Here is a 27,717-nt window from a genome sequence, read left to right as displayed (position 1 = left end):
AATACACTTGAATGGGCTACACACACCCAAACAACCATTCCTAAAACCAGTTACCTCTGAGAACACCAAGTGTAACTCGCATCAATGGGCCATACTCACCCCTACTTACAATACACTTCAATGGGCTACGCTCACCCATGCTCATAATACACTTTAATGAACAACACACACACCTGCTCACTCCAAGCTCCAGTGTGCAACGCACACTCATGCTCGAAACACACATCAGAGGGCTATACACACCCATACTTGTAATACTCCTCAATGGGCCACACACACACCCATACTCATAACACACATGAATGGACAACACTCACCCATGCTCAACATACTCATGAATGGGTCACACAGACCCATGCTAATGACATGTACAAAGTGTACATCATAACTACAGTAAATTTCTCGGAAGTAGATAAATATCTTAACATTTCCTATACTTTACTCACTTTGACATTTCCTAAGTCTGCACTTTTAAACATCTTCTTTTGGTAAAAGAATCACTAAAAGTCCATGTTGCCTGAAACTGCAATGTAAACAACCTGCAATTCCTCAAATAGTTGTTAAACTGACACTAGCTAACCTACCCATTCACACTTCATGCAAATGTAAATTCCAAGAAGTGCAAAGGCAAACTCTGCCGCATTATAAAGTCCACTTTGCATGGTTCCATGATGAAACGTAACCTCCTGCAAATCCTCAAAATGTTATTCTGATATGCAGTGAACCACTATTAATAGCTCGCTATATTGCTGCACTCTCCGCACAGAATCACTCTGGTCGAAGCTTTTAAAATCTGCAAAATACGAAACCGTCCACACACTCCATTCACACAAAACTATAGTTCAATCTACTGAACTAGCGAAACAATCCCTCTTTGGTATTTCTAACAATAATGTACAACCTCACAAAATCCAACATTGCATTTTCTTGGCTGTGAACATTCCGTTAAATCAGTATCTCGTCCATAAAATACTTTGCAATGACTGACTCTGCTTGGGACATGAAAAACAGTAACGGTAATAACAAGACTCAGCTGCGTTACGATGAAAACCTTACTTGCTTCGAGTCAAAGTTCAATTTAATGCTATTCTAGTAGAGGCAGGCTCGCAACACTGCCCGATCATTTCGCGCAGCACTCCTTCCTTCCCCTTGAAAGGCAATGGTAGTCAATTCATGTGTTAGTCTCCACTACGACGCAGTTAATTTAGGAACCCGGTATCGGAAAGGAAACTCATTTCCTGGACACGCTGAATGACGTTGCAGGGTCCTTTATTCGAAACCCTGATACAGCTCACTGGGTAGACACGAACCGGGCATTCTCTGACACTAAAGAATCTTCATGATCCATCATTCCACGCAATCGCTGAGTCCCCCTGCTGGGTTGATGACATCATCACTACAGGATGGGAGATGAGGCCGCATGGAGCTCCAGGGCTCCATCTGTCACCATGCGCGTTACGGGACGGCTGAAACTAAGGTATGGACTCCCAATGCATGGGTCATGCCCAGTACCACGGCTCCTCACTCATAACACATCGTGAACCATTGGGTGGCTGGAAAACTGACAACCCTTCACTGCAGCACACTCTTACTGCCATCCTACAGAAATGGGTGTTTTTCCATAGACACAGGCTCCTTTAGGCAGTCTCAGCATACTATTGATTTAACGGCTCTCCAGGCAAGACACACTCTTCACTTCTTAGAGCCTGCACTTCCTAGCTCCACCTCAGCTCTACACCAGCGGTGACAGATGTGTCTCTGGCGCCTCTCCCTGGTACAGCAAGAGCGACTTCTGGCACAAACATTTTAACCCTGTAGTGCCAACAGGAACAGTCTCTTGGGTTACATTGCGTGGAAACTAAAACACCACCTCTCATGTTACCGGGTGCCATTATCTGTTACCATCTTTTGAAAGCCACTAGAGACGCCCTCTTTTCCCCTGGGTGGTGGGACTCATCATGGGGGGCAGTGGGCCCCCTCCTTTTTCTCAGTCTCTGTGATCCTGTGCTGCACCCCCCGCAGCAGTCCTTTCTCCTCTCTCTCATCCTTTTCTCCCAATGTCTGGCCCCATTCATGCAGGTACCTGTCTTATCCAGCTTCTTCTCAGGGTCCGCCTTGATCAAGACCATGCCTCGTCGCCAATATATGTTATGACCCTAGGCGGGGTCATCTGGGTAAAGGATACGCTGGAGGCCAGAAGTACTTATTGTTACTTTAATCAGGTGTCATCAGGAGATTCTTTAGTAGTTACAGGATCAGAGTGGAGCCCACTGGCTCCCACCACCCAGGCTACATAATCTCAACTCCCTGGGTAGAACACTCACCACACAGCATTCCACTTAATCATACCCAAACACTCCATTCATGACATCACTACTCAGGCGCTCATCATTCATACTCCAAGAGGACAGGGAGTCACTCTTAACACCTCCCTTCCTTCCAAGCCTAACTATCCTAACACCTCCCTTCCTTCAATCATGATAGTAATTTGTATGACTAGTGGTAGTCTGGTCAAGCGGCTCTGCGGAGTCATGGTAGTGAATTGTGTGACCAGTGGTAGTCTGGTCAAGAGGCTCTGCGGAGCCATGATAGTGAATTGTATGACTAGTGGTAGTCTGGTCAAGCGGCTCTGCGGAGTCATGGTAGTGAATTGTGTGACCAGTGGTAATCTGGTCAAGCGGCTCAGAGGAGTCATGGTAGTGAATTGTGTGGCTCAGAGGAGTCAGTATAGTGTTTTGTGTGGCTCAGAGGAGTCAGTATAGTGTTTTGTGCTGAGCCATGATGGTGAGTGATTCATTATTCTTGTTTTTACTTTAAGTGTTGTTTCTGGGGTCATCCAGGAGTTCCTTCTGGGTGGTTCTGGGAGCTTGGCAACAGAACATCTTGGTAGTGGGGTTACCTGGTGGTTTTTAGTAGCTATGAGGGCTCGAGGTGTCTGGCCAACACATCGAGGAAGTACGGTGGTATGGTTGACTGGTTCCCCACCAGTTGCCTCTGTTGTGAGTGTTGCTATGAATGTTGAGTGGTTGAGGATGAGTCAGGTGAGTGTGTTTTATTTGATTGGAGGCGCCTGTCTCTTCAGTTGCCATGAGTCTACGGTCTGGTGTAGTAGGTTAGACATGTTCCTTGTAGGTGTGTAGCGGACTTCGTGCCAGCCCGTATAGGTGGCTGTTTGTGCTCAGGTGTGGCAGCCCTGAGGTCTACCAGTGGCAGTGGTGGACGGGAGGTGGTTTGTTTTCCTCAGGTTGTGTATGGCATGCTGGTTAGTAGCCCAGAGGGGCAGGTCTGTGCTCCAGCGTGGCAGGCTGGTGACCCGTTGGTGGCGGCGACGGGTGGAAGGTGATGCGTGATTTTTTGAAGGACAGAAGTTGTTGTTGTTTAGATGGTGGGGTGCCGTTACTGGATTGTTAGTTACCCCTGGTTGTCCAGCTGTTATATTCTTGGTCTTTTAGAGTGACTGGCAGAGTATTTGTGCTTGAGGCCTTGTGATGGTTAGGTGTGATGACGGCTTCAGGTCATGGTGTGTTTGAGGTGTGAGTTAGGATTAGCCTTCCCTTCTATGGTTTATAAGGGAAGGAGGTGTTAGGATCAGCCTTCCTTTCTTATGGTTTCTCTTACTGAATGCTGTATGTATGTGATGATGTCATTTGTGGAATGTATGAGGTATCTTGGAGTGTTTGTGTATGAATGGGTTCTAACCCAGGCAGTTGATCTAAGGAAGCCTGGGTGGTGGGAGCCAGTGGGTTTCCCTCATGATTTCCTCCTATCTCCTTATGGACTTGATGTGACCTGATTTGTACCTGTAACTGAAGAACCTGAATAAAGCAACCATTAAGCATACCTGCAACTGTATCCTGTTTATATCACTATGACCCAGACCGGGTCATAACAGGGTCCCATTATTCTAGGAGGGGACTTAAACTGTTACTGTATGGTGACTCCCGATGAGTTTGTTGAGTTAAACGGGAGGGAAACAGGGGGGCTAACCGTTGGCATCTCAAGAAGGACCAACATTGGCAGGGAGTGGTCTCACTTCCTCTCGTGATGGGGTTTTATTCAATCCAACCTGATCGGGGTTTGATTCCAAAAGACATCCCAACCTGGGCCAACACATTCACTTCCTCAACGATTGACTACATCTTTACTAAAAACATAGATATCACAAGGCTGAGAGATTTACAAATTCAAAAACGAAAAGGAGCGATCACTCTCTCCTCCGACTAACAGTGGTAGCATTGGCCTCTTTCGAAAAAATGGAAACAATGTGGGACAGACAACGTCTAGTATCGGGGTAAGGTGGAAGACTGCTTCAACGCAGTGCTAACTTAAAGAAACTCAATGATAGGCTTTCCCGATGGTGGAGTGACCTTAGCCTGGAATATAGAAGGGGGGTGACGGCTCCCAATCTGTGCTTTAATCTTTTAGGCAAATTGGGAAGTATAAGGTATCTAGATATAGGGATGCCTCTAGCGCCTACCCTGGTCACCAAAAGGCACCCATTCGACAGTTTAGTGCATGAGAGAAAATGCATTCTAAAAAAAGAAATTAGGAATGTAAAAAAATCCTCTCTGGATAATAAGATGACAATGAAAAAACAAATTAATTCCTTCAAGCAAAAAAACAGACTCTGGGGTAGGCACCAGAAAATAGACAAACATATGGTCAACAATACAGAGCTATTGGCTAAACTAGTGAAGAAAGACACCAGAGGCATACAGTGGACACTGAACAATAAGACCACATTCAACCCCTGCTTAAGATGTCAGGTGTGGCAGAGGAAGCATGGGTGAAGTTTTTTCAGAGCAAATTTAGTGGGGGCAGGGAGCTCCCCATATGTGGTTCACAGGCAGCGGACCAAGCTCCAGCTTGGTAGACTAGATTTGATAGGGAAGACCTAGAATTTATCATATCCAACCTCAATAACTCACGGGGCAGTGGCCCAGATGGGGTGACGAACAGGGTCTTGAAGAATAATCCCACTCTCTGGGCAGAAATTCTAGGGAATCTATTCAACCAAATTGCTACATCTGGTAAATGCCCAGACTCATGGCACCAATCTATATCGATCCCAATCATTAAAAAGGGAGATAGGGGAGCGCTACGCAGCTATCGCCCAATCTATCTTATTGATACGTCCTCTAAGGTCTTTGCCCCCTTAGGTCACCCACTGCCTTCACCCGCTACAAACCGGATTCAGGAGGGGAGTGGGTACCCTACAGAGTGGTTTTCTATTACACGCTTGCCTCTCTGAGGTCAAAAGCAGTGATCCTACTAACTTGTATATAGCAGCCATATATCTATGTGCAGCATTCGACAATATGGGCCTTCTGCTATTGTGGAAGAAGCTGACAAACTGGGGCATTGACCCATGTCTCTTGGCAATGATCCAGATGCTGTATTCGGAAAATACCTGCAAAGTGAGGGTCAATAGCAGAGGCGCCCTTTTGAGATCTGTTTCGAGATCTATTTCAGTGGATAGAGGGTCCAACAGGGGTGTGTGGTTCCTCCCACCCTTTTCAATCTCTATATTGCTAATTTGTGGGAGGAAGCGAAGATTTGGGGGGACTTTGTCCCTAGGTGGGGGGACTTGCAAGTGGGCTGCATCACGTATGCAGATGATGTAGTCCTGATTGATTACATTCCTGCAGGAATGCAGCGCTGTCTTACCCGACTTATGACCTACCTTGCAAAGAATAACCTCAGAGTAAATCCATCTAAATTGCATGTGATGACTTGTAGCAAGAGGAAAAATCCGATCAGCTACAGGTGTAAAATCAACGACTCTTGGGTTAGCAAAGTGGAGTGCATCCAATATTTAGGATTTTCAGTCTCTCACAAACAGCAACGCATAATTGAAGGAGGTAAAACAGAAGAGAAAGTAGGGGCCTGCTTGTCCTTAGCCAAAGCAGTCAAAACTAGGTTGTGCAAATTTTCCTTACTCCCCTTAATCGACTTCTACAGGGCAAAGATATCGGCAACGGTCCTGTATGGAGTCGAATTAACTCAAGGAAAGAGCAGAAAGCTTTCTGACACTCTCAAAGGAAGGATTTTGAAGAGGGTTCTGGGGCTCCCAACCTCAGTCCCAGTTAGCCTTATCATACTGGAGCTGGGTCTAGTGTTTTGGTGGCCGCAATTGATGATACGCAGCCTTATTCTGTTCTTTAAAATGGCTAGAGCAGAGCACCCCCAGATTGACTTCTATCTGAACTCCACCATGGGCAAGGGAGTTAACCCCTTCTTGCTCAAATTCAAGAAAAAGTGTGAGGAATTCATGGATCAACTCGATCTCCAGGGACCGGTTTCTGATGCTCTGTTGAAATCTAAGATGAAGAGATGGGATAATAGCTGATCTCTTAGACCTGGAACGTCTAAAAAGGTACGGAGGGCAAGAAGTTTGGTGCCTGCTGATGACTGAGCTCATACTGTATATCACAAGATTTCCATCGGCAAAGCACAGAGACTGGTACTTCAAATTTAGACTCAACTGCCAAATTTAGACTCAAATCCAAATGGGGATTCCTGCAGAGCTCAGATGGTGCAGATTATGCGGAGGGGAAATTGAGTCACTGCAATATTTGGTGATGTGCTGCCCCAAAGTATTGGCCGAGAGGATACTAACGTTCTCATCTTTCATCGACTCCATGTCACATGTCATATCAGAGGATCTATGGCATAGACTTATGCAGTGCTTTAAGTGGGGTAAGAAACTGAGGGGGGGCCCTCATTTGGGGGCGTGGCCTACGACATGATGGGCGTGGCCCAATTGGTGGGCGGGGCCTAAATGCAACATGGTAAAACTGGTCGGGCCTACATTACGAAGTACATATTGTGTAGCAGACTGCTTGCTACATGGCTTAAAGTATAACAAATCAAAGCTCAAGGTGATTATTTATTGGACCCTTAACTGGGCCGTTGACATAAGGATAGGTGTTGAGGTACATTAACAGGTGCATTCAAATGCATAAACAATTAATTGACAATTTCCCAACTGGTCGGGCCTACATTACTAAGTACATATTGTGTAGAAGACTGCTTGCTAAGTGGCTTAAAGTATAACAAATCAAAGCTCAAGGTGATTATTTATTGGACCCTTAACTGGGCCGTTGACATAAGGATAGGTGTTGAGGTACATTAACAGGTGCATTCAAATGCGTAAACAATTAATTGACAATTTCCCAACTGGTCGGGCCTACATTACTAAGTACATATTGTGTAGAAGACTGCTTGCTACGTGGCTTAAAGTATAACAAATCAAAGCTCAAGGTGATTATGTATTGGACCCTTAACTGGGCCGTTGACAAAAGGATAGGTGTTGAAGTACATTAACAGGTGCATTCAAATGTGTAAACAATTAATTGACAATTTCCCAGAACCCCACATAATAATCTTCAAGGGAGTCCTTCTTTGCATGAGCTTGCTCGCAGTGTGTTTCCTCAGCTGTTCGTCACCCTTTTGCCAGCCAGCTTTTTACAAAGGACAATGGCTTAAATGCTTTTACTGGAGGGCCATTAAGTTTCAGCCATAAACATGAGGAAATAGTGGCCACATGGAGGGATGCTCGGCTTGGCGAAGCAATTAAATTCATGGCGCTGAAGCCCCTTTTGCAATCTGCATTACTTGCGGGCAACGTTTCCATGCAAGCAACCAAAGCCCTAAATGCTTCAGGGCACCTTTTGCCACCAAAGTCCTTAAAATCCCTGAAGGCATGGATGGTGTCTCTGATTGGGAGTTGAAATTTCGTACACAGTCTCTGAATCTCATTTTCATCATAAAGTACAATGTCTTCATCATTCGGTAAATTCTTTGCATCCAAGACACTGAAACTGGCTACAAGTTCTTTATCCAAGTCTGGAGCACACCTTTTGGCAAGGTTAACTGAAAGGCTTTGATAAAATTGCCTTTCATTCAGAGACACAGAGTTTGCCCTTCCCTGGGAAATATGAACGTCCTTGAAGTGTCCACAATCAACTGCACTCTGAGCAGTAGAAGCAAACTCCCCCGGAGATTCTTTCATCGCAAAGAAACTCCGGGCTTGCCCCACCAAGAGTCTGTGTGCATCCACAATTGTGATATCCCGGCTCTGAAGAGCCAGAGACAAGTCTTTCAGTTCTTGAAGGGCATCGCACATAAGCCCTAAACCTTTCACAAAAGAGTTGGAGGTAAGCTTCTTAAGCAGACTGTCATATTTGCTTCTGTCCCTTGTGGGTCTTGAGAGATCCTTAGCAGCTTCTCCAAAATGCTTACACAAAGCAGGGAAGCAGTTCAAAACAGCTTGAACCGTCCTATAACTTGATGCAACCCATCGTATGTCCAGCATCTTCCCTATCTTCTGCAGCTGCAAACCCAGATCACTGGCAGCCATTTGTAGCTGTCTTGTGTTTTTTGGTGACATGCTGTATGTGGCATACAAAGAGTCCATGAACATTTTAAAATGATTGGCCCCACCAACATCATCAATAGTGTCTCCAACGGCCAGTTCAAGGCGGTGAGCTAGACAATGCCACGATAACACAAGATTTGGGAATTCTGCTCGCAATAATGTTATCACCCCCCCTTTGCTACCAAATATTACAGCTGCACCATCCGAACAAATAGCAATCCAGATCTCATGTAACAGGGTCTTTGTGATGCCAACATTCTCAAAATACCCCAGCAGAGCTTCCTTTATGGCCAAGGCATTTGTCTCTTGGAGCTCCACTAGACCAAAGAAAATGGTGACTGGTTTACAATGAGCCCCACAATAATCAAAGTTGATTTGTTGCTGACAGTGGTGCTCTCGTCCACAAACACAGAAATCTTTGGCTTGTGTTCTCTGATATAACACACTAACTTCTTTTGCATTTCTGATGCAATATGTCTCACTATCTCTGTTGCAGTAACATTACTGCGCAACACACAACCCATTTCAACACCATTCACCTCCTGGAGGTCCACCAAATCAGGGTGATCTGTGAATGGCCAATTCTTTTTGGTCAGGTAGAAAACAGTGTGAAACACTCTGCATGTGCTTTCCAAATGTTTGCCACTGCTTTGCTGCCTGACTTCTGTCAAGTGGTTATTTTTTCGCACTGTTAGAATGTCTTGTGATGCCTTATGAGCACCACTTGACTTGTGCTCCATAATCTTCTTTCGGAGCTGCTTCTGCCTAGCATGTTTGCCAAAACCTGAAGGACCCACCTTTCCATCGGCGCATCCCATGCTTATGCGCAAACCTTGCCCACAGGAGTGCACGGATAAGCCACCTGTTGCTTTCACGTCCCTACACACAGAGCATCCAATGTGACCTGAAGCCAGAAAAATCCATTCATATTCCCCCTTAGAATAGCACCATTGCTGCTCGCTCCAGCAATCAGGAGTTAGAAGTGGCTCTTCTGGCACAGGCTGCAGTGTAGCGGGAGATGCACTGGAGCTACTGGCCTCCTAAGCGCAAGAATCCTGGCATATTTCTGGTGCCTCACTTCTCAAATTGACTGGGCTAGCTTCCCTATCCCCACTCAGAATGGTGGCAGCCTCCCCCACCTTACATCTTTTCGCTGATGGCAAGTAGTCAAACAATGAAGTCTGCACAGACTTGCGCTTGGGAAGTACCGCAGACATCGTTAATGGCCACTCAAAATCTTGGGTGTATCACTAGCAGATCGGTTTCTAACCTGTGCACGGCCGAAACTCTCGGCTTCCTATCTGTAAAACAAGAAAATGTGGTTTACTGCTCTGAACCTAGTTTATATATAAATGACTACATCTTATTGCAGTGACAAAGGCAGTATTCTAATTTGGGTGGTAAATAAACCTAACAACCACGAATAAATGGATTCAAAGCCTTCCTGTAGCATAAGATGTGGTATCCGACACCTTGCCATTCCTAACCTGAGATCCATCCTGTAACATGAGATGTGATATCTCAATGCTTCTAATACCAAACCTGAGACCCTTCCTATAACATGAGATGTGATATCCAACTCCTTCCCATTCCAAACATGAGCCCCTTCCCATAGCCTGAGATGTGAAATCTCAATCCTTCCTATTCCAATAATGAGACCCTTCCTACAGGATGGGATGTGATATCTTACAACACAAGAGTGTGAGTTCAGTTCACAGAGGTAGGTAGTGTCCCCAACCTTGCATCTTACTTCTGGGTATCGATGTGATGATGCAAAGCACCTGAACGCACCCTGTAGCCAGGGGGCGCACACTTAAGCATCCAAGAGACAGATTTAGCGTAGAGCGTAGTGTGGTAAAAGGCCATGGCTACTGTCGGCTGCCTAAACCTTTACTGTTTTCCCTTGGACCTCTCTGCAGTTAATCATATACTTTTAGTTCTTACACTTTCCACACAATTTTACACTATAACCTATGGTTCTCACTTTGTTCTCGACTATCCTGTTGACCTTTTATCTACCTTGATGCTTGCAATATAGTCTCCCATACTGTATCATCTGTTTTGGACTCTTTGTACTCCCAATTTTGTACCTTGTGTATATATCATGCAATGTCTGTAACATGAAACTTAAAGTAACCTTGTAACCGCTGCGCCCAGTTACCCGAGGGTTTGGTGCGCCTTATAAATGAGGAAACAAACAAACAAACACACTCACTTTCAGTGAGTTTACTTCTCACTTCCCAATACATGGTTGATTTGTGGAGCAAGCATACACAAATAAGGATTCAAAGCAAAGAGAGAGCTCCACAACTTGGCAGATACTATGAAGGGGAAGCACTTGGAATTGTCTTCAATGGCACAGGGGCATTATGTAGTGAGGTGGGACACCAGGCGCTGCCGCCAGGTGCTGACATCACATGCCATGTAATGAAGGAGCACACCCTAGGGTAGAACCATAAATTCCCGAACATTCTGGCCGTGGAGACCGTTCGAAGCGGTTGGTTAAATGTGCCATAATATGAGAATGCAATGCTGAGCTCTGTATAACCAATACATCACAAGTGAATACAAATCTGAATTTGTAAGAAGTTTATTTAAATACATTAGAAGTAAGAACCCTACAAATGGCGACGAGAGACGGGACGTAAAGAAATCCGCATAAGAAGGTCCATGGAGAGACAGAATCAGAGCCCTAATGGAAAAACACTTGACAAAGAAAATGACGATACCAGGGAAAAGCCGAGAATTCCAAGAGCTGAGATTCGCCAAGAGGGAAGACTCTCTCCTTGGAAAGAAAGCAGCTGTGTGTAATCATGAAGACAAGAGCAGGAGGCAGGGCTGTCACAAAGTGTGGCGAGGCCGGGGCAATATGTTTGGTGAGGCCCCCTTATGATTTTTTGTACCGCCGCCGCAAACAGGAGATGCGATAACTCTCCCATGATATGTGTGGAGGATCCCAAATATGGTTCTTTATTATGACAGCAAATCAACTACAGCTAAGTTATATTTCTCTACTGAAGACAAGTTCACTCCAGACTAACATTTTTATGCATAAATATATATAGGATGGCATGACGGGGGGTGGTGTGACACCAGCTTTAGGGAGGACTGCCCTGCCCTTTGTGCACATTAAAACACACATCATACAGTGACAGGTAGATGATGTTCAGTGGTGGCTGATTCATTTTTGAACTGAAGAATGTCCATGGAGACTGCAATCAATCTATTTTATTTATTTATTCAGCATATGTAAAGCGCGCCAAACCCAAAGGCATCTGGGCCAGTATTACCATAAAAGGACTCAAGCCACCAAAAAAAAAAAAAACATGCCACGGAATGTATATCCAGACTAGCTGTGCACCATAAGTGTTATTACTGGCTAGACTGCCCAATATTCAATGCAGGCCAGTCTAGCCACCTGATAACACTTATGTTTTTTTTACCTAGGCATGGCTGAAGATGATTACTTAGAGCGGAAAACAGTCTGAGGCACCCGTTCGGTACATACATTATAATGGAGACAGAGAAATACAGCTAGGAGTTAATAGCCGCTGATTATCACAAGACGGCCAGCCAGCAGGGAGCTGAAACACAGTGCCCACTGAAAATCTTTAAATCCTCCTTTGTCAGCAAGTGGTTGATGTGGAGGAACCAGTGTCAAAAGGCAACTTATAAGGCAAGCATTTCAAAGCACTAATTTCAAGGCCCAGTGAAGGCCCTGCATAAGTCTTGGTACAGAAAGGTGCAACGTTGCAAGTTATGGTATTGGCACTAGGGCTAACATTCATACTTTCAATGCATTTTCGCATCAGGGCAATTAATTGCCCAGGGAAAACGCCATGGCTTATTATCAATAGGACAAATATGGCCCTGGGGGCCACAATGCATTAAAAGAACACTTTTATTGTACTGGGGCGGATTTTGCCATAGCGCATAACTGCACTTGCACCAGTGTAAGTTTAATGAATCCCACTGTGCCTGTCTAGATTTCTAAGTTAAGCACGTACGTGTAGCGTAAATGAGGTGCAACAACTTGCATTTTTGACACTCAGTGCAAACAATATATTACAGGCGTTGAAAGGCAAAAACGAAGGGTAAGGCTCATGATTGCCATGATCATTTCCGCTCTAGGCATGGCCATGCAAGCCGGAGTATGAAAAGACTCGTTTCTGAATCGTGCTTTCTGCTGGTCCTGGCCTCCACCAGGGCAGACCATATCCAGTAGAAGGAGCCGCAGATGTAGGGTATCCCATGCAACATCATTTTATGAATAAGGTATGCACTCCCACTCCGCTCACACACCACATTCATGTGTATGTTTTGGTGTGAACAACAGGGCATGTGCCAAAGTATTGTCCGCCCCGCTCCCCCACCATTTATTCATTAACTTATTATTTATCTTGTTTCTCTCATATGCTCTGCACTTTCCACGTTCTCCTCCCTCCCATGTACTGTCCCCATTTTTCCCTTCCCCATGCACTTGGCGTTCTCAATGTCACTGGGCCTAGTAAGATCGTTTGTTTTTGTTTTCTTCCCTGTTTGCTCCCCTTCCCTTTGCCTGGTCACGCTCTGAAACACCTGTGCATGAGCGCGACATAAATAAAAGAAATCCTATATCATATCATGTATCCATGCTGTGTTTAACTTTTTTTTTTAAATCTTTTTTTTTTTGTTTATCTCTGCCATCCAGACGGCTGCGAGGGCCCGAGGCCTGGGGCAGTTTGCCCCCCCCTTCGTAACGGCCCTGGCAGGAGGGATAGAAAATGAAGAAACTATGATGGGAACACAGGTTGTTCCCTCGCATGTATTTTCTTTAGTTTCTTTTCCGTTTTCCGCATTCCAAATTTTTGAAAACGGGAAAGAAACTAAAGAAAATGCAGAAAATGCATGCGAGGGAACAGAAAAGTAAAACATGTAAAGGGGAACATTGATTTGAAAAATAAATAACGTTTTAAAAAAAGCAACAGAATTGTCTGTTGCAGTTTCAGCTTTCCAAGGCGAACACATACACATTGAAGTGCGAAGTTCACCTTGACCAGCTGAAACTGCAACAGCAAGGAACATTAAAGGCAGGCAGCCAGTGGCAGACTTACTTTACCAGTGCCAAGAAGAAGCAAGCAGGTAAGGAAACCGACGGACGGTCCACCACTCCCAAACACATCTAATGGCGCACTTTCACTCCTCGTGAGTGAGCCTGAGGAAGTCACGTCACCGAGGCTCAGGAGGAGTGAAAGTGCGCCATTTCCAACGACATTCCAGGCAGCTGTGACTGGCAGAAGTGTCAGCCAGTCACAGCGTCGCTCAAGCTGTGACTGGCTGGCAAGTCTGTCAGTCACAGCTTTGCCTGCAGTGTTGCCTGACTCTGCTGTGCGTCACCGGCGCCTGACTTCTTGATGGGCGACCGGCGCCGACCGGGGGGCTCATCTCCTGTTGCGCGTCTGTGGCGGGAGATGCACCCGCCGTGGCTTGGTGGCATCGGGGGGCCCCGGCAGGGCCCCGGCTCAGTCTCACTTTTTGGAGACTGCCGGGGCCCGGCCCCGGCAGGCCCCGGCCCACTTAAAGCCCTGGACTTATGACAACTTCCCATCTGTCACTCACGCTGGCCTTGGAAAAGTTCCTGAGAGTAATCTTTGGAAGACTGGATGAAGTGATGGAGACAGCGCAGCTCGAACTAGGTGTTCTGGTGGGAAGCAGCGAGATTGACAATCTGAGTTAGCTGTGGCCGGTAAAGCCACAAATGGCTATTATGAATTAGGTGGTGTATTTACGTTGCCTTTAAGAAAATTGAATAAACTTGCTATGTGGATCTTATGAAGTGTATTTAATTTTGCTTTTTTCTTAGCTATGTAATAATATTATGTTTAAGTACTGTGTACAAAAAACATTTAATACAAAAATACTGTATCATTTGATTGAAATAAGTAATTTGTAAGGGAAGTCCTAAAACAATGCCTAAACATATTTTAATATGAAATTTTCCATACAGATAATGTATACATTAGCACATGGTGTTTGCTCAGGGTCAGCACTATTTGCACTTTGGATATTGGTCTGTTTTTATTTTTTTAATGAACTACATCATTTTTGGGGAATTATGTGCAATTTAAGTGTTAACAGACAAGTGAGACTACACATTTAAAGGGCAGTCATTTGTCAATTTTTCATTACCATGATTAAGCTGCGACTGTCAGCAAAATACTGGTGTGGTTTGATGCAATTAGCTAGACTTCTTTTACCTGGCAGTTTGGTGCCCCCTGTTTTTTTACTGAATGGAGAAAAACTTTGCTCACGCCTGCAGCCCAAACCGCTGGACGGATTTTCACCATATTTGCAGCAGGAGCCGCGGCTTGGTCCTGAAATCGTGCATTTGTAAATTTGGTGGAAATCCGTCCAGTATTTCTTTTTAAAACGACCACAAAGTAGGTCCAAAAAATTAGTATTAATATCTGGGTTCTGTCCGCTGACCCATTTCCATGTTCGGTCCACGGACACAGCACTGATTGGCTTAGAAGGCAACGTGGTGTCGGCGGACATCGGACGCGCCCACTGATTGGAGGGTTAAAAGCGTGAAGTGCGTCAGATTTTTGGAAACTCCCGCCATCTTGGATTCGCGGACAGCGGCGGGTGTCCACGGACATCACGGTGAAAACATATTAAAAAAACACAACATTGCACTTGTCAAACGTATCAAATAATCTCAGGGGAGATTGCCTGGGTGTTAGTCTTAGCAGTGCGCGGTGGTGGCGCGAGTTATGGTTGCTTAGCATACCATAACTGGTGAATTTCGGAGGTTTTTTGGTTTCTCTTGTAACAATAACGTCCCTTTAACAAAGTTTTTTCAATTAATTTCATAGGTTTTTGTTAGTGCAACTTAACCATAACGTCCCTTTAACAACGTTTTTTCATTGAATATATATATATATGTATTTATATATATATATATGCCATTCACATGCAGGGCCAAATGATACACCCCAATAACTCAGTACTTCAAGGGAAATCATGGTTATGTGGAAATACAGATTGAGAACAAGCCATAAGTAGAGCAAAAAGAAGATTATGAAAGAGATAGGTATAGATATCAATAGGAGTAAAGAAATTATTAAGGAAATCTTGAGCAAGTTGAAGCACTACAGATATGATTATTTATGACATGCATCTTATCTAAAAAAAATTCAGAACTAAGAAAAAAATGAAGTAAGTGTGAACTGTGGGGACAGTCTGCATATGTATACAAAAAGGTTATGGGTCAAACCAAAGTAAAGAGCATAAACGAGGATTCCAAGGAGCTGGATGAGGATCGTGTTTTTCATATTGTGTTTTATTTTCAGCAGTGCACAACTAATTTGTGGATATGTGTGTGTGTTAGTTCAAAATCTTCTGCATACTTCCTATCATGCTACAAACCTGAAATTTGGCATGCAGGTGTGTTCCATGGTGTAGACAATGGAAAAAGTAAAAAACATACATTTTACTTTTTTCTTTTTTAAGTGGTCTGCAATGTTTGTATATATATATATATATATATATATATATATATATATATATATATATATATATATATATATATATATATATGTGTGTGTGTGTGTCTGTCTGTTCGAAATGTTCAGCATACTTCCCAATGTTCTACAAACATGAAAAGTGGCATGTGGGTAAGTTCCATGGTATAGACAATGTAACAAGTATAAAATATACCCTTTTTGGGTTTACTTTGTTTTTTAAGCGGTCTGCAATGCTTACCCCATGCCATATGGCTCTTAGCGCTGTAGTTCTGCCATATTTCTATGGTCATTGTTCCTAAAGTTCAGCAATTCCTGAAAACTTCAGCAGTTCATTTTCCCTAAACTTTCCACACTATCAGCATTCTAGCTGACATTAGCAGCACTGACTTTTGAAGTCATGCGGGTGATACAATGCAGTGCTTTTTTAATAATGCAGGTGACAGGAAATGGTGCATGTCTCTTCAATAGTTTCCACAATGACGTTGTCCATCACATCGTGGCAAATCTCTCATGATAATTGCAAAACTTCATTTCACATGGAGGTTCATGAATATATGCCATCTCAACAGTACGAAGCTTACATGCTACAGTCGTACACATATGGATTCGGCACTTCATGCTTAAATGCTTCAGCCCTACACTTACAGCACTTATGTTGAGGTTGTTGCTGCCACAGATGTATATTGGGACACCAATAATGTTGATGAGCAATGTCAACGCTCCAACTCAAAGTAGCTGGAATCAATTTGCGGGATTCATGCTTTCTCATGGTCAGCTTTATGTGGCTTGCTCCAGAGTTGGAAACAAAGACAATTTGTTCAGACTGGCTCCTACAGGAAAGACTAAAAATATTGTCTACAAAGAAGCATTGGTTTTGTTCATTAAATAAAATTCAAACTAGGACTGAAGTAGGAATTACCATGTGAAGCACTGGTACACCTGCTAATTATAGTATATTGGGTGGAGGAGAAATATAGGGAGAGTTGTTATAGGAATATCTTCACTAGTTACTACAAACGAAAAGCCAGTAAATTATTGTTGAAACATATGGAATGTGGTGGTTTAAGACCATTAATCCTGGCTCAAGAATAAGGACAGATCCTTTGATTTTGGCAGAAAAGTGCATTTGTTTGTAAATTGGAGAGAATGAGTGAAGATGTGAAGATGAGTCAAATCAATGAGGAACGTTCATGCAGGGGAAATTCCTTATCTTCCAAAGGAAAAAAAGAATCTTACCATTGAAGGTAACGGGTAGTTTATAGAAAGAATGGCCTCCATGATGATACCCACATTCTTCACCATTTTCTGAGACGGGTCGTGCTCCCAGTTGCTTTGGCCAGACCTTACACGGCCTGTTACCGATATGAATATCTACAACTATAATTTCTTTCTTCATAGGATTCATCCAAAGGGAGTTTTTAGCCATCCAATTATTGTAAGCTGTGACACTTTCAGTAAATGCAAGGACTGGATTTTCTGTACCTGGCCGGAACTTGAACAATAACTGGTGCTATCTGCATAGTCATATATTTCCCCTCCCATTCTCACCCTAATCCCATCCTTTCCCTCCTCCTCTTCCTCTCTCCCCCCTCCCTCTCAGTTCTACTGCACTACTCTCCTTCTCCCCTCCAGTTAATTGCTCTACTTATTGTTTTGTTGGTCTGATTCTCAATTGTAAATTGCTTCCTCTGTTACTGTTATAATGTTAACTGTTATCTGTATCCCGTTGTTAAAATGTGCAGCTCTTTGGTGTAAAGCGCTATATAAACTAAATAAATACAAATACAATACCGATGGCACCTATGAGTCTGATCAGTGGGGACATAAACAGAAGTGCACACATGGAAGGGCCCTGTGGCACTCCAAATGAAAGTGCTATCTCCTGTGATATAAAAAAGGATTTGAAATAACCTTCTGTACATGGTCAGCCGAAAAAAAATTCAATCCACTTCAGAATGATCTTCCTGTTTCTAATATCCCTAAGGCAGGAGAGTAAGACAGGTGATTGGCCATGTCAAAGCAAAAGATCCGTGCTACAATAACATCACTTAGAACTTGCCTTTATCTTCCCTCTGATCAGATCTCTGAATATGGATGCAACCATATAGCTCAGTGCCATGGAAGTGACGAAAACCTGTCTTGCAGGAATCCAGCAGATTCTTACATACACTAAAGGCCTGCAATGTGTTCACCACTACCTGTTAGACATTTTCAAAAATGGCAACTTGGAGACTGGTCTAAAATTTGCTTGATTTTCTTGGTTCGTTTTGTGGCGTTTTAAACAAAAGTGCTTAAAAGGCTGTTTTAAATACCTTCAGAATAATCACTGAGCATAAAGAAATATTATAGACAGTGTTTAAATTCTTAGAGACAAATCCTTTTTTCTAGTCAAGCCGTGTAACAAATCTGATGGGCAAGGGGCTGCCTGTGAGCCAGAGCATCTGCTGAAATCTTTTAGAGTAAGCAACTCCTTCATATCCAGTGGTTCATTGATTTCAAGTGTGATGCCAGCAACTATTTCTCCATCTCGGAGAGATGATATCTGTTGCGATGTTCTAGTTATTCCACCAACCAAGTGCCTGTATAATAGGAATTAGATGGGATTGTTCTGCATTTGTTTGCTTACCTTATCAAAAATAATTGCTTTATGATCTGACCAGGTTAATGGGAGAAAATGATGCACCTTTAGATGGTGGACTCTATTGAAAATAGCATCTAGTGCATGTCCGGTATGTTGTATCATAAGAAGTGTCTTCACAACTTTGCATGTCTCATCCTCACGCCATAAGGTCAGGTCCTTAAGAACAAGTTTTAAACTAGCACTAGCTCTGAGACTAGAGTGGTTACTTTGGCTGGGAATTAGATATCTGCTTTGGTGAAGAGTAGAGCAAGGAGAGTATATGGATTGTGACTACAATGAGTTACCTTTGTTCTATACTTCACCTCGGATCTACTGTTAATCAAGATACATTTTAGATTTTGTTCACATTCTCCAAATAATTATTTAGAATTAAACATGGTTGCAAATATCTGACCCAAGACTGAATATTTGGGTCAAAGATTTGGACATTTTGCTGGTTCTACCGGGGGCTTTAGAGAACTGAGGGGCACAGTAGAACATTCGTTTCTCATTTGCGACCTAAAGGAGAAACACTGCAACCATAAGAATATATTTGTATACCTTGTTTCCGTAGATTTTAAAGCCGCGTTTGACAAAATGGACAGATCTCTTATGGTTAGTTTTGGGAAAATTACAGGCAGCAGCACCAATTCTAGCAGTAATTAAAGCCATATATGAATGTAATCAAGAAAAGGTTAAATGCGGCTATGGAGGTGAGTGCACCAAGGTCTTTGACATATATATGGGAGTAAGGCATGGAGGCATATTATCACGCCTACTATTTTCTCTATATATAAACACTCTAGCAGACTTTATTCAAAATTGAGAATGCAATACGCAAGGACTTATTAATCAGAAAATAAGCATTCTTTTATCTGCAGATGATTTGGTGCTGGTATGCCAATCTCCTATGGGAAAACATAACCTAACTCTGTTGTTTAGAAACATTTTGTGATAATTGGGCTATGGAAATAAACATGACAAAAATGGTAGCAGTGGTGTGCTATAAAACTTTAAAGCAAAAATCCAATTTAAACATAGGGAAATTATTATTCAGCAAGTTGAACATTTTGATTATTTGGGAGTGAGGTTAGCAGCAACAGTTCAAGAGTATACCAGATTGAGCGTAACCGTTGCACATTGAGACAACTTGCTGGAGTAACCTAAGAGTTTGCGAGAAAATTCAGGGGGAAGAGATACTTCTGAGACTTAAGAAGTCTACAATGTACAGGTCCGCCCTACAGCTCTTTATGGGGCTGAATTATGGGGGAATGTAGCACTACGGCCCACATAAGTTGGATAGAAAAACCTTTTAAAGAGTATGTTATCTTTACCATGTAGCACAACAACCAATCCATTGCACTTAGAAGTTGGGCTTTTACCAATCCAATATTCAGTGTGGTTAAGGGTGCTACTATTCTGTTTTGGAATCAACATAAGAGAATAGCTATAATTCCATAAATTGAGGTTACAGGGCGAGGAGTGTTGTTGACTCCCCCGATTAGCTACATTGGGAAGGGTATTCAAATTGTAGGTTTGATATTGCTGCGGTAACAGCAGGTTATATTGTATTTTATATGGTATTTTATTATGTGACCATTTTTGAAGATGTATAATGTGTTTTTTGTGGATGCTTTTAAGGGAAGGGTTTTATTAATTGTATGTATTGCTTGGACATATGTGTTTTATGGATTTTTGAATCCGAAATAAAGTTTTCTGACTGTGACTGTGACTGAACAGCTATAATTCCATAAAAGAGTTGCTTGGGAACATAATAATCAAACAGGAGGACCACGCTGGAAATGGCTACAGTTTTTTAAAAACACTATTAAATAACATGGGCTTGCCATTCTTATGGAAGGAAGATTGTGAGAATCTGAAAAAATATTAGCGCATCAAGGCAATCTATGATTGCTCCTCTGCCATTTTCTTGCCAGCCCAAATTTGGGATTTATGTCAATTTGAAGAAGTGGATTTGAATATGTAGATTTGAAGAATGTGTACCTCATTTGGGGGGGTATCCAGTCAAAAATCCTTTGTTAAAAACCTAAAATTGAAAACTAGCAAACACAATATATCAATTTCTTTGAATTTCTATTTAAAAAAATGTTGAATTGTAGGTTAGTTGTGGAAAGAATTGATTCCTATAAATAAGAGGTAAGGGCAGGTTTGGGGGCAGGAAAGGGGCAGTAAGGGGATTTTGGGGGCGTTCCCTGTAAATATTTGAATAACATTGAACATATATGATTAATCTTAATGGAAGACATAAAACATATATATAATGACATAACACACATTGTTTAACTGTCTTGTTATGCCAGAAAAGTCTACTAGATAGAACAGTATGACAGAGAAACATATTTGCATTTAAAGTGAGAATGAGAATTAAATACATTGGAATTAATTGGTTGGTGGTGAAGGAAATGCAAGATTAAGGTCAGTAAAAAAAGTATTTTCAATATTTTTGTGGGCAAAATTACATTTTCCTTAATTTAATTATAAACATATTTTTCAAGCTATACAAACACACATAACCCATTTGGGGTAGTAAAGTGCAAGGGGATGGGTCCAGGCCTCACTGAATTAGCTATCCTCCTTCATGTAATCATACTATATAATAAAAGGCCAGATATATGTTTGTCTGAAGCCGTCCTGCCTGCTTCGCCTGTTATCACTGCTAGAGGGAGCTGCTGCCTTACGCAAACAACAATAAGACTTCAAGTTCATCTTCCAGGCAATGAAGCACTATTTCTCTAACAAAATAAATGACTTTTTTTAATGTACTTATGGATCATGTAATTATTCATTATAATATTTCTTAGTATGTATTATTATATCAATAATATTCTTCAAGCACGTTTTAAACTTCATTTGACATCAATTTACTGTATTTTATGATCTTATGTCAACTTTGAATCATGCTGCATCTGAAATGTATTATTCTGACATGCCTTAACATTATATATTTGAGTCCAAAACCTGTAAGTGGAATCCAAGACAATGAGCAGCAGATACAACAATTGGCCCATGTACTATGTTGAACTTTTGACAGATTCTGTGAGATTGTATTTGAGGTTACTACTCCTCCATGTAAAAGAAGCACAAACCTTTACAACATTATTTTTTCTATTATCATAAATTACGTTAAAATGCACAACATAATATTTGTACACTCTGAAAATGTCTTCCTTTACGCACATTAGCCCGTGCAGGATATCAAGTTCCCAATTTAAGTGTGTGTGTTTCAGAACCGAGTGATAGCCCCCATCTTGTTCTCCCTATATAATAATCAACTCAGTAGAAAGCTCTCTGAAATACAGGCAGATGTCTGCATGGTAGGTTGTGCCGCAGTGGCACTATTGTTATTTCTGGATGCACAGTTATTTTAGCAAGAATGAAGATTTCACTATTATGCCACATTGGCTCTTTTTCTGAAAATTGTGAAGCAAAAATGGTGGACCTCTGTTTTATTAAAATAAAAGACAAATGGCTGGGGTAGAAGGAAGGTTTTGTGGCACTCCTGAAACACAGAGCTGGCTAAGCTGGAAGTGGTAAAGAACTGTGACTACCTAGAAGAGGGGCTTGATAGAGAAGTCTTATGCCGTGAAACGTTGCCCCTTCACAGGAATAGTTGCTTTCATATTATCTTTAATAGTCACCTTGACACCTAGGTGATCAAGATGCCATTAGAAGTGCACTGAGAAAAGGGGTTGCCAGCTGGCATGAATGGCACTATCAATTCGTGCTATATCCCTCCACTCCCCTCCTCCTCTTAGTGAGCTAGGTGTAGCAGAGAATACTCTGGTCAAGGTGGGAAGATCAACTCCAGTGGATGCACTGAGATGTAATTAGGATTGAGTTGTGCCGAGGTCATGGTTAATCTTTATCCCCACTGACCAGGCCTTTGGTCACCCCTTAGGTCCTGATCTACCAGGGTCACCTTAGAAAAGTCCTAATGCTAGAGAAGGTGGGCACCCTTCCATGGGTGAAGCCTCTTATTCATAGTTTTGTACCAAGTTGCAGTTTACACAATGTGGGACTCCCTGATGGTTTGAGGAATGCGTATGTGGAAACCCTCAAAGAGGGCCCCTACGGCTAGTATGACCAATATCCCATAAGAGGATTACAGAGTGGGCGTACAGTAAAGCTATTTGTTGGGCACAAGGTGACCTGAGCTAGAAAATATTTTCTTGACTTACGCATCCCCGAGCCATGTAGCATCTGTACCTGGAACTGCACTAAGGCTGGGATGTATGCGGGTGGCAGTCATCCCCAAGAATTTGGAAAAAATAGGCTGTGCCACAGTGTAGATGCAGTGACTCTTGCACGAGACATTGGCTCACCATTTCCTTTGTTGACTTCAGTACGTGTGGCAGCAGAAAGAGTGACTTATCACCATTGCATCACAATGGGATGAGGAATGTCTAAGCAATGCTCAACCTGGCTCACTCCATAGGTGCTGTCCAAAACCAGGTGACAGCGGCTTAGGATCACTTGTCCACATGGAGGACTGTAGAGAAGGGTAAGCTACCCGATGGATAGTGTCTAGAGGTTGCCCTGTGAAGGAGAATAGATATATATTGGCATAAGCAGGGTAGTAGAGCTATACCCTTTAGTCTAAACTGTTCAAAGTGATGTTTTCCTTTTCAATACATTTGTGATGTAAATTTGATTGTATGTATTTTTATTATGTAATTGGGCGGATTTATAAAGATGTAACCCGACATTTTGCATTCTGTTTTACGCAACCTCTTTTCTGTCATATTTTGTTGCCCACAGTAAATTATATTATTGATTGAAAAGGTGGCTAAGCATATATCCATCTTTTCGTATAGACTTCCATTGTTCATAAATCCTGCATGGCCATTACCTGATGTAAACTTGGTGCTCCCTCTTCAAATATCTCTTTCCTGTTTGCTGGTTCTCAAACCGTAGGCTTCAACTTATTTCGGGTGTCCCCTCTGGTGTCCCCTGTAGCTGGATTTCCCCTCCTGCTGCACCTGTGGGGTAAAAGGAGAACTTACCTAACGCTTCCCCATAACCACAGCAAACCTATCAGATTTGGCCCAGTGATTTCCAATGGAAGAACTTTTGGAATGTTCTAAAACTCCTTCAAATAGACTTGCTAATGCTCTTACCTGAACTCAGACATTTTACCTGGTGCCCCCTAAGGCCCTCAGACAATACTTTTACAGGACATGATGTGCTGTGTATTTCATTATGTATGTGTATGGAACTAATTTGGTACCCATTCATCCCCTCTTAAGAGGAGACTCAGATTGCTCTGTTACGTTACTACTTGGGACAATTGTAGTCTACCTTGGTGGATTCACTGTTCCTCCACTCAGGATAGGTCTCTTCACAGCCCTCACCTCATGGCTCTGGAAAACCTCCCTAACAAGGGGCCTTGACACCAGTAGGGGAGGCAGCTTTATGTGCCAGTGGGGCAGATAATAGGGTGCCAGCTTGAGGCTGGGCGCGCACTGGCATCTGAAGGGAGCCGGTGGAGGGGATGCAGGGGTATCTGCCTTCCAACCCTCCCCTGGCTACGCCACCGCTTGACACTTTCCGAGCAGCCCGTTGGCTACTGCGAACTATTACTTACCGGCCTCAGTGCCATCCTGTCTGTTGACTCACCTGTTCTCCATGGAATGGAAGACAGGCTCTCATCGGAGCTCCCGTACATCATGGTCAGGGTTTTTTGAGAGAAACTTTGGTTGTGCAGTTTTTTGTTCTTTGCCCTACGAAGTGCAAACAATCCAAGTGAAGCTCAGCAGAACTGGGTTTACATGCATTTTTCACACTCTTTAGCACAAACATGGCAAAAGGCATGTTCAATGACTTCTCTTTAATACGGCTGCTTTTAGCAGGAGTTAAAAGCTGTTGGATCACACATGAGTCCCACGCTTTTCTGTCAGCATCAGATGCTGCAGTAAAATCATTCGTATCTGACAGGGGATCGATCCGTCTATAGGAGGGAACATCTATGTTTCAGTCCATGCAACTATGCATACACCTTTGTATGCATGGTTGGCACACTGCTTTTAGCATTGCAGTGGATTGGAAAACGAGCCCCTTGTTGTGCAACATTAGAGCAGACCAAATGTGCGCTTGTAGAAAGCCATATAGCATACGTACCCACAAACCAGCCATCGTCACATTTTTCCATGACATCTACAACATCGCCTTCTCTTAGTTCCAACTCATCCTCATTCTGTGGTAAGTAGCTGTACAAGGCTTGGAAGCTATATCTAAGGGAACACAGAGACAAAACAATCGTGTAAATGATTCTCATTTCTAAAATATGTGCAGTTAAAATACATATACTTTTGATTCATCTCATTTTTGTAATGTGCAATTGCAGTTTTTCAAGATTTTAAATTGGTGAAGAAGACTTTCATTTTTTGTCTTTCAATAGAATGCATGTGTCAGATTGGCTACATTTGCTCATTGCTAAGATCTATAAGGTGTACTAAGTTCTTCTAAAAGCACCATAGCTGCTTCTTTGAGCTATTCATGATGTTTTTATGGAGAATTTCCAGACATGGCAAGTGCTGATCTCTGTCCGTCAATTTTTGCTGACATATTTTTGGGAGTGTTTGGCACACAAGAGCCCATCTCTTAGGCATGTCACCAGAGGACATTTTAAACATATGAAAACATGTTGTTGATTGCACATCAATTAGTAATCAAATAAAGGAACACAAATGTATGACTTTGGCAGAGTTGTAGAACGCATTCATTGAAACGACGATGACAAAAATCATCCATGGAAAACGCAAACAATTGAAACACAAGTGCCAACTAATTATAGCAATCATCAAATAGTAGATTAGATCAAGCCAGCTATTTTGCATTCATGAAGATGTACGCTGTCCAAGAACTCTTCTAATTAATCAGTCCATATGTTATCTTTTACTAAGTTTTCACTACTTGTGACATCAAAATTGAAGACCTAAATTAATGGACAAAGAATAATTTATGTCAATATTTCCATAAATGTGCTATGTTTAAATGAAGCCAAAATGGTGCTCTTCATAGTTTCCAAAGTTTGATTGCTCTTCTCCTCCCCACTAGTAACATGAAATCAATACACTAAGCAAACCATGGAACAGACTGATCAACGAGCCCAATCTGCCATGCCCTGTGCTTCCTAACAGCACACCAGCAGTGGCTATGCCCCGGGCACACTTCAGCAGCCGCCCTGTCGGTAGTGCAGCCATGCCCCAGGCACATTATTGCTGCCTGTACTGTGCATAGTGTGCCCAGTGCACACTATCTATTGGCCCTCTAGGCAAAGCATGGACCCATGTCCTGCAAGGAATATGCAGCGGTCTGGTTGCAGGTGCACTACTGCTGAAGCACGGCCCAATCGGCAATTCGCCGGGGCATGACTTGTGTCAATGCCCCAGGAACACTACTTCTACCTGCACTACCCACAGGACATCCCTTGAGAATAGTGGGTCATGGTTTTAGCAGAGGGAACCAATGATGCTGGCACTACAATGCTGGTAGTAAAGCTACTGCAACTGGGACATGGTTTCCTACCTAACAACATAACGCGTTTCTTCAACCAATAGGGTATTGCTTGGGTGCTACTAACAGGATTACATGTAATTAGTTAGGTGCTTTAAACCCGGGGAAGAGCCATGGCCTACGGTTTTTATTTTAATTTAACGTTTTACTAACCTCGGGAATTATACAAATGTGCGTGTCCTCAGGAAAGCATTGAGTGTGACTGTATTGACAGTGAAAGAATTAAAGGGCTAGTGTGGTTACTTGCTTCCTGGACATGCCTCACCCTCAGATAAAGTGGACTGTGACAGAGAAGACTAGGACTCAGTGTGGCTGGCTTCCTGTTGTGTTGCCTATTTTCCCACAGTCTGCTATTTATGCCAAATTAGGAGTTGTAGAGTCACCTACTCCGCTATTTGGACTTTGTTAGTTGCAGGATGCATTAGTGTATGTGTCCGCCTCTCTGTATATTTTTAAATCTAGCGCCACCTCTTGTCTCATCTATTGTTCATTGTTTGAAAGATTTCCCTATACGGGCTCTTCTTATGAGTGTGGCAGTAACAATAAAAACTGTTGGTATTTTCAAGCTTTCTGTTTCATACTATGATCTATGAATTATTTACAGCAAATGAAATATTCAACATGAATACCACGTGTGGTAAATACTGCTTGATTAGGAGGAGATGAACAAGTTACTTTCTTACCTGGTAATGTTCTTTCGATGGGATGTTCTTCTGACGTATTCCACATCTATGACAGGCAATCACCACAGCTGTGCTGCTTCAGAAAGTTTTCAGCGTCTGCGTCCTGCGTCAATGACGTCAATACGCTCCCTTGAGGGCCTCTGCCGAGCCGACTTCACTGGATGTTATAAGTAGGAAGCACAACGCCCGTAGCCTCAGTTGTAGTTTTTTCACACAACGTGTGGCACCAATCTTCTGCCAGTATAACTACAGAAAGCCTTGCGGAAACGTAAGCTGCAATAGCATAAGAAATTCTGCAGAGGGGCAGGTCGGGAGGGTGCGATGTGGAATACGTCAGAGGAACATCCCATCGCAAGGAAGTTACAAGGTAAGAAAGTAACTTGTTCTTCGAAGGGATTGTGCCCTGTGACATATTCCATATCTATGACAGACTCCCAAAGCAGTACCAACGTCAGGAGGTGGGAAAAGAATTTCGAATTTTAGAATGCCCAATTAAATTGCAGAATAGAGGACCGCCTTGCCAAAGGCCAAATCTTGCCCATGGATAGACTCCAGGGAGTATTGTTTTACAAAAGTATGGACAGAGGCCCATGTGGCTGCTTCACAAATGTTACAAATGGGAACACCCCTCTGTAGAGCAGTAGAGGCAGCCACACCCCTAGTAGAATGGGCCCATAAACCAACCGGAGTGTCCTTACCCGACAAATGGTAACATTCAGAAATTGTCAAGATAATCCATCTAGACAAAGTCTGCTTAGTAACGGCTTGTCCCAGCGTATCCTACAAAGAGCTGATCGTCCACTCTGACCTGGGACATGCGTGAGATGTAGAAACTTAAAGCTCTCCTAGGATCCAACCTATGAAGCCTCTCCTCTTCCTTACCAGGATGCGGAGGAGGATAAAACACCAGAAGAATGACCTTCTAGCCTTTATAGGAAATTCCGACACAACCTTCGGAAGAAAAGAAGGACGAACCCTAAGGACAACCCTGTC

The 27,717-nt window shown here is 42.8% G+C and overlaps 1 protein-coding gene across 15 annotated transcripts in view; it reads right to left on the bottom strand.

Annotated features, from left to right (window-relative positions):
- Window positions 1-27,717, bottom strand: part of SORBS1 (sorbin and SH3 domain containing 1) — an 862,221-nt gene that overhangs the window by 8,332 nt on the left and 826,172 nt on the right. For all 15 annotated transcript variants that reach the window (XM_069610575.1, XM_069610579.1, XM_069610580.1 and 12 more), the window contains one exon: window positions 24,644-24,756. In XM_069610575.1, the coding sequence (XP_069466676.1) occupies window positions 24,644-24,756 (113 nt within the window). The remainder of the gene's footprint in view (window positions 1-24,643; window positions 24,757-27,717) is intronic.

The sequence above is a fragment of the Ambystoma mexicanum genome, chromosome 8, assembly GCF_040938575.1.
Source record: "Ambystoma mexicanum isolate Mex_15411 chromosome 8, UKY_AmexF1_1, whole genome shotgun sequence".
NCBI classification, from domain to species: domain Eukaryota; kingdom Metazoa; phylum Chordata; class Amphibia; order Caudata; family Ambystomatidae; genus Ambystoma; species Ambystoma mexicanum.
The sequence above is the reverse complement of the archived record's forward strand: the minus strand, read 5'-3'. Positions and strand labels throughout refer to the sequence as shown.